The 7554-nt window shown below is 36.7% G+C and overlaps 1 protein-coding gene across 1 annotated transcript; it reads right to left on the bottom strand.

Moving 5' to 3' along the window:
- Positions 1–251: 251 nt before the first annotated feature.
- Positions 252–6458, bottom strand: LOC110022504 (auxin transporter-like protein 2). Its single transcript, XM_020721473.1, has 8 exons — positions 6179–6458; positions 5885–6095; positions 5581–5766; positions 5326–5438; positions 4687–4870; positions 3780–3877; positions 1396–1861; positions 252–710 (listed from the first exon to the last, which is right to left on the bottom strand). The coding sequence occupies exons 2-8, from the start codon at positions 6071–6073 to the stop codon at positions 492–494; spliced, it is 1455 nt and encodes a 484-aa protein (XP_020577132.1). The 5' UTR covers positions 6074–6095; positions 6179–6458; the 3' UTR covers positions 252–491.
- Positions 6459–7554: the final 1096 nt, after the last annotated feature.

Raw genomic sequence — 7554 nt, 5'->3', positions numbered from 1 at the left:
GCAGATTCAAATAAATTCAATCTTCCTACATTGAATCCATTCTAAATAAATGGAAAAGCAACGCTTTTGCCAAATAATGGCAGTTCGGTTGGACAGACAGCCGAACTCTTGCTTTTATTTAAAGGCAAATGAATGTGGCTGTAATAATAACCCACGCCATCAAGAGAACCTCCTCATTCATTTGCTTTTTTTACTTGCAAGCATCAAGTACGACGAGGTAACATGTCACCACCTTAAAAAAAATGGAAAATAGACTGCAGAATCAATAGATTCATTGCTTCTTTGATCATTTGGGTTTAATATTAAAGAACATTACATAGTGCAAGCAGGGGCAAACCAAGCATGATTTCATACACAAGCACCCAATAGACAAATCTAAACTTTATAATTCACACCCAGTAGCACAAATTGTGGCTCGGAGAAGCCAATCCTGCGAGGCCGGCTCGGCCAGAGTGTTCGGTGAAATGGACTTTAGAAGGCGGCGACGATGGTCAGTGGTGGCTGGGCGATGGCGCTGAAGCGGGAGGTTTCGTGCACTGATAGCATTTCGCAAATAAGCCAAAGGAGTCAATCTGTCTGATGAAGTTGGTGACGCTAGCCCATCCACCAAACCCAAACCCAACCACCAGAACCCAAACCACCACAAATATGTTCAGGGCGTACATCCCCGTCCAGCTAGGCAGAAAGAATGGAAGCTTATCTGCTGCATTCTGCAACCAAATTTGAAACCAATCAGAAATACATGTCCAAAGTATGGTTTGGATGGAAGAAAATTTGCACTGGGAGTTTTAACATAACAACTTATTGCATTAAGTTACTAATGCTAAATAAAAAGAAATTCCCAGATTAGGGGCGTAAATGAGTAGAGTCGAGTCGAGTTCGAGCCACCTCAAGCTTGAACTTAAACTTGATTAATTTTATTCAGTTTGAGCTCGAGTCGGCTCAGCACTTATCTCTTAGCATATGAGTGAAGTTCACGAGCAACATTATCGAGCCGACTTACACCCCCCAAGGTGGGTGAAAAGATTCAATCCGAGGTGGGGTAAAGGTCATAAATTCTAGCATGGTAAAATGCTTTAGAAAAGGGCAGTGATAGCAGGTGATACGGAGGAAGGTGCTGGTCCTGCTTATGACTTTATCAAAATAGGCTCTTTCGCATTGAACTCTGATAGCTGTATAATTAGGTGCATAGTGAAATAAAGAACAGAACAGGACATATACCGACCGAACTTTTCTTACAAATTCACCCCTGAAAATATGTAAATTCTACGTTTAATTCATCACCAGCTATGCAACAGCCCAAATTATGTCTTCTGCTTTATACTGATTAGCATAAATAAAGGAATAAAATGATGATTAATTAAAACGTGCAGAAGCAGAAGATTGCGTGCGTACCTTGCGAGAAGCAGCATGGCGATATGTGATCATGTGAGCGAGGCAGGGGATGACATAGACAGTAAAACTGACTAGTAACGCGCCTACGGCGGAGTTGATGGGACCAAAGAAGGGGAAGATTATGGCGAGGAACCAGACGGGAATGACGACTGGCAAGCGAGCGAGGGCTCGGAGGGCAATGCTCTTAGTGTCATGCATGCCTATCACCTTCTCCCAAACAAAATAGAGCGGCGTGCAGGCGAAACCGAAGGTGATGAACTGGTGGATCAACATCAGAACCACGGCGACGTCGCGCCATCCTGTCTTGGGGAGCAGGGAGAAGGCGTTGGCATGGTCGAGGAGCCGGTCGCCGAATGCCCAATACATGGCTGATGCTGATGGGAGTGTGAGGGTGAACACGTATAACGTGGCGATCAAGTAGACGTATTTGAATTTTTGTGGCTTCCACATGGCGTGCATGATCTCCCTGTTTGCATTGTACAACATTAGTACTGATCTGTTTCTGATAGACGAATAAAACGGTTAAGAATTAACGTGGTCAAATTCAAGTGGCACCAGGGCCACAGGTCCGCTGACCAGTTCTCAAGAACATTAGCAATTATTGTATGCCCTTGCGATCGACTCAAAATTGCTTCATAACATTGTAGTTTTTGATGACTCAAATTTGATCTCTAAAACTACTTGAGAATATTTTGAGTTTTATATTATTTGGATTGCCATTAGAGGCATTGGATTACTCTTGGAGAGGTGAATATTTCAATGTAAAGACGAGAGCCTATCAACATTATTTTTTTTTAATAGCCTTAAATTTGATTCATACACCCCATTGGAATTAGACAATGTTAATCATTGATTTCTGTACTCTAGAGCGAGGCTTCAAAATGATAATGCCTTGCCAATTAGGATTTTGTGAGCAATTATTGTCATCAAATCATCATTGAGCGACTACTATCATAAGGCTCTGCCAACAGCCTCAAATTGAGTTTTAAGAATATTCATTTTATCTGATTTTTATGATGTCAAAATAAAGGCTAAATTAGACGATATCCAAGCAATCTACGTGCCACATCAAGAAGAATGTGCAACGTCTGAGAAGTATTAATATTGAATCAAAAATAATTTTTTTGAACAGGGAATATTAAAATATGGACTTCATTGATATTTAAATCATATTCAATAATAATAGCCCCTTTATAACAATTGTTACAAATAGAAATCCATGTTGGCATTAGATAACATCACAAGAGTCTATCTTGATTCGAACTATTTAAGAACCTTTTAGACAAGAAATGAAAGTGAAGTTGGTAAAGGAGGACAAATTTGGGGTTGCTTTAGGAAAATGCTTTGTACACGCTTGAAAGCAATTTCTTTCCTACATCATACAGATAAGTGCAAATTTTTCCTTGCTGTTTTAAGATAAAAGCAAAGAAAATAAAACTCTCAACTAAAAGGCGATTCTAATAAAAGAGCCACATGAGGAGGGAATCATACAAGTATAAATATTACTAACTCGGACAGCTTTGTGCAATTTCTGTACCATTTTGTTCTTAAAATAAGAAAAAAGAATCCAGAACTGCATATGTGGAGTGAGCAGGCCGGCAATGGTCTCGGTAAGAAACCTCACAAGCAAGTGTAAGAGAGTGGAATTGACAAATGGATATATATATATATATATATATAAATAAAGGGGGCTAATCTCGAGGGTGATCTACTGATTAAGAAAGTAAGCCAAACTTCAACTTTCATACTAGTAATCATTATCCAAGAAAATCTCCACTAAAAAGATTCTTTCCAATATATAATAACATAAAAGTAAATGAAATCAATCCTTGTTTAAAGGATGCTTTTTCTTTTACTTTGTTGGGGGAAAGAAAATGCTTGGTTCCATCAAATTTAGTTTTGAACCGAGTCCCCAAAGCTGGTCAGCAATTACGCAGGCCAGCCCCACCGCACCAACCCTATTTATGTATAGAATTTCACCTAATTGGGACGTTTCCCCCATTATTAGTATTGACACTAAAGCTATTTTTTTTTTCTTAAATTGTGTTGATTGGCCCATCTGCATGAGCAGGATCGCATAATATGTTCTAAGATTCACAAAATCATATTATCTGGTATATTTCTATTTACGGAATTGGTATTCTAATCTTTGAATGTGTATTTCACATTTATAATGACACCATAAAATCTTTTATGTTTAAATTTATGTTACAATACTTTAATTTTTTTCTTGAAAAATAATGCAAAAAAAAAAAAAATAGTATTAACGCGGCCAGCAAAAGCTGGCAACGAAGTGGAAGGAAGGAAGCTGTTGGCGAAAAGGGGCTGTTTCTAAGGAGAGTAATAATAACAGTAGGGCGCAGAGGAGGCCAAGGAGCACTTACACGGTGACGGCGTGGCCCCCGAACGTGTATAGGATGTTGGTGGCGCCGGTGAAGTACAGCACCATCTTCTCCGGCCCGCTGTGGGCCACTCCGGGCTCCTGCATCCCACACAAATAAATATTTATACTCTATTTCCATATATTAATTATTTGTCTGAATTGCACACCATAAACATTTTAATTAGTTTTGAATTTATTTCAATTATCTGGGATATTCTTATATATAGCAAGTGATTGTCACTGTCATCATTATTATTTTGGATCAGCCTTATGAATCCCCTCAATCATTTGACCATATTATAACGTGTTAAATGTACTTATGAGCGGTGGCAGATAATTTAAATGACAAAAACATTATTGTTAAGATTTTGATTTTGATTATCATCTATGTCAAATTTATATTTTGATAATCACCTTTTGTTAACAAGGAAAGTCAATATGACATATTCAATCAGCCTTTTTTTTTCTTCATTTTTCTTTTTGCCGTTAATATTATATATTTATTTTGCCCGTTATTATGAAAATTCAAATCAGCTAAATTTATTAGCAGCAGCTAGAAGACAAGCTATAGATAATCTTGAATGTTAAAGAGTCAGACAGTTAAACTTCAATTGTTGTCCAACGGAATATTTGAAATTTTCAATGATATCCACATTACAACAAAATAATTAAGCAAGCAATAGTTTTTTTTAATTAATTTAACTTTTATATATAAACTTTGTATCTCAAATAAATAAATACACAAAAAGCAAATCTGCCAAAATAGACTTAATTATGGTAGGAAGTTAAAACCACCCGATTTGTTAATTTTGACTTTATGATGTTATATTCACTCAATTAAGAAGAGCTTAACAAATTACTACAAAGATAAAAATTAGAGTTTTAGAAGAAATAGAAGGTATGGTTACTTGGCCATGGAGGAAGGCAGCGATGGTGAGGAACCAAGCGGTGTAGGTGGTCATGCCGAGGCCGAGGAAGGACCAGATTCTGTAGTTATGAAACGAGGGTATAAACACGGTCGTGGCGCAGCAGGCTCCGAATATGTACGTCCATGTCCTCTTATCTAACCGATCATTAATGTAATATATATTGCTGCAAAATTATTTTTTTCCGATCATTAATGTAATATATATTGCTGCAAAATTAAAAAAAAAAACAATTCATATTTACATCAATACAAATATTTCCGATAAATAAGATCTGAAGGGGTCCATAATTTAATAATATTAAGAAACTTATTCTTTTGCTTTTTAATACTTTTCGTGCAATGAAACATTCTAAACAAACCAAATAATTTCAGTTTTTTCAAAAAAAAAAAAAAAATGCTTCGGACAGCAATAAAGCAAATTTAGATCATAAAAGCGAAGGATCTGAAGGGGTCCATAATTTAATAATATTAAGAATCTTATTCTTTTGCTTTTTAAAACTTTTCGTGCAATGAAACATTCTAAACAATCCAAATAATTTCAGAGTTTTTTCAAAAAAAAAAAAGAAGAAGAAGAAATATTAGATCATAAAAGCGAAAAATTACAGTAAAAAATGGAGACCTGGCACAGCCGATAAGCTGGATGACAGAGCCGAAGAGGAGGAAGGTGCAGTTGAAGGCAAGACCGATGGCCTTCCAGTATGGCCCGAGCAGACCATCCAGCACCTCAAACCACTATTGCATTGCAAAAAAGTTGAGAAAATGAATTTACAGTGAAATAATGATTTCTTAATTTTCAAATGAGAAACCTAATGGCAGAGGGAGGTGAAGAAAATTAGGAGATGAAGAAGAAGAGAAGAGAGGGAAACCAGTCTACCTGAATAACATGATTCTTGAAACTGACGTTCTCCTTCTCCTTGCGCGTTCGATACTCAACATACAGAACGCTGATGAGATACGCAGTCCAGCTACCCATCAAGCCATAGAAGATCTGAAGCACAACGCCCGACGCCATGCCCATCTGGGAGAACGAGTAGGGCAGGGTAAGCAGAACCTGAGCCACCTGCAACCGCATTTCCTCGAACACTTCATAAGAATCAATAACGAAAACAAAAAAAAAAGAAAACAACCACTAAACCGAGAATGGATCGATCATTATGTTAGTAGTTTCAGTAGCGTACTTGGTTTGATGCGCAGCTGAACCAAGCGTCGTAGACGGACCCCCCATGCCAGAGGAAGCTCTTCACGCTGAACAGCGCTTGGTCATCCTGGACGCCGCCTTCTTCATCATCACCTTTGCCGATGATGCCAAGTTCTGTTTCGCCATGGCTCCCAACGATCGCCTCCTCCGACTGCTTCAGCGGCTCCATTCTCGATCAGTTCGCTTCAAATCTTCAACGAAACAGTTTCTTAATATCTCGAATCAGACCCGCGAGTCGATAAAGAGAAAACGAAAACCAAAAGGGTTTACTTACTCCAGGTACTCTATGCTTATGCAAAACAGGGGAGTGTGAAGAAACAGAGCTATTGGAAACACGAATCAGAGAATGATATATGAGTGGAAAGAGATAGTAGGAATCTATAAATTTCAGTTAGGGTTTTGGAAAGGGGAAGAAGGGAGAACAGGGGATGGTGATTGTCAGTGGCAGCTACGTTGGTTCGCTGGTTATATAACAGAGGAGAAGAAACCAAAAAAACTCTGTTTTTGAATCCGTTAACGGTGGGATTTTACTGTAGGCCAGAGCTGTTGCTTTAAGTAGCCGCCTTCCCGAGCTCGAGCGCCTGTAAAAAGTAGAAGCGGAGGGGTAGAGTTAGCTGGCAGTAAGTACTCATTAAGAGATGCATTGTAAATTTCATTTTTTCTTAAATTCTTCTTTTATTACTCATTTAGTACACTGCAGAGTATTTTGCTTAGTTTGGATTATATATACTATAATTATTCAATATTTTGCTTAGTCTACATGCTCCCATATTCAGAGAATTTAAATATTTTGCTTATTGTGATTATAGTTGTGCGAGACATCAATGGTATGGTGCTCAACTTGGACTACTAATCTTATAATATATCATAGTTTATATATTTATGTATTAAAATGTTTATATAAGTATTATAGCGAATGCATGTTATGTCTCTGATTTATTTATTTCATTGTGCACGCTATAGGCAATTTTAGAATTTTTTTGAAAGCATTCTCAAGAGCTTTCTCCAAAGCTTTGTTTTGTTTAAGTTAAATATCTCAACAATTAATGATTGAGTATCATATTGTCTTGCTACATGTTGCACTAATATTTCTTTTATTGCTCAAGAGAATTTTATAGATCATATAAGAGTCAAATCTCCCATGAGTGGGGTGTTTTTAACGTGTAAATCGTTTACCCATTACTTATCATGAGCATTATCAAGAAAAAGTCGACTTTTTTTGCAAGATGAGTAAAACACCCTAACACAACTATCAGAAGTCTTGTTACATTCCTTTCAATTATGGTACGTCATTTTAAAGCTGATAGTTGTTAAACCCAATTTGAGTTAGATTTTGTTCCATTTGATGGAGCTTTAAATTAAAAATTTTCAAAGACTTATAATTTCATAAAAGCTTCTTCTAAACTAAAATAATTTATGTTAAAGCTATAAACAAAAAAAAATTAAAAATAAGCTCCTCTGATTCAAAACTATATTAAGTCAACACTTGATTGTTAGATACAAAACATCCCTACTCTTAATAATTAATTTAAAGGCGCGTTATCCAATTCTCCATCAAATAAAAACAATGTAGATGAATTAGATATGATTAACCAACTATATCTTAAGTTCTTGATAATAAATGTGAGTACACTAAGAAATTAGCATGAT

Source organism: Phalaenopsis equestris, unplaced genomic scaffold (genome assembly GCF_001263595.1).
Source record: "Phalaenopsis equestris unplaced genomic scaffold, ASM126359v1 Scaffold000194, whole genome shotgun sequence".
Classification (NCBI taxonomy): Eukaryota; Viridiplantae; Streptophyta; class Magnoliopsida; order Asparagales; family Orchidaceae; genus Phalaenopsis; species Phalaenopsis equestris.
This window is presented reverse-complemented; position numbering and strand designations above follow the sequence as displayed.

Excerpts from the sequence above, each read along its gene's own strand:
- LOC110022504 (XM_020721473.1), bottom strand. The coding sequence starts at position 6,073 with ATGGAGCCGCTGAAGCAGTCGGAGGAGGCGATCGTTGGGAGCCATGGC. Across the intron at positions 4,871-5,325 it reads CAGCTTATCGGCTGTGCCAG|CAATATATATTACATTAATG; the intron begins GTCTCCATTTTT and ends ATAATTTTGCAG. Across the intron at positions 3,878-4,686 it reads CTGCCTTCCTCCATGGCCAA|GAGCCCGGAGTGGCCCACAG; the intron begins GTAACCATACCT and ends TGTGGGATGCAG.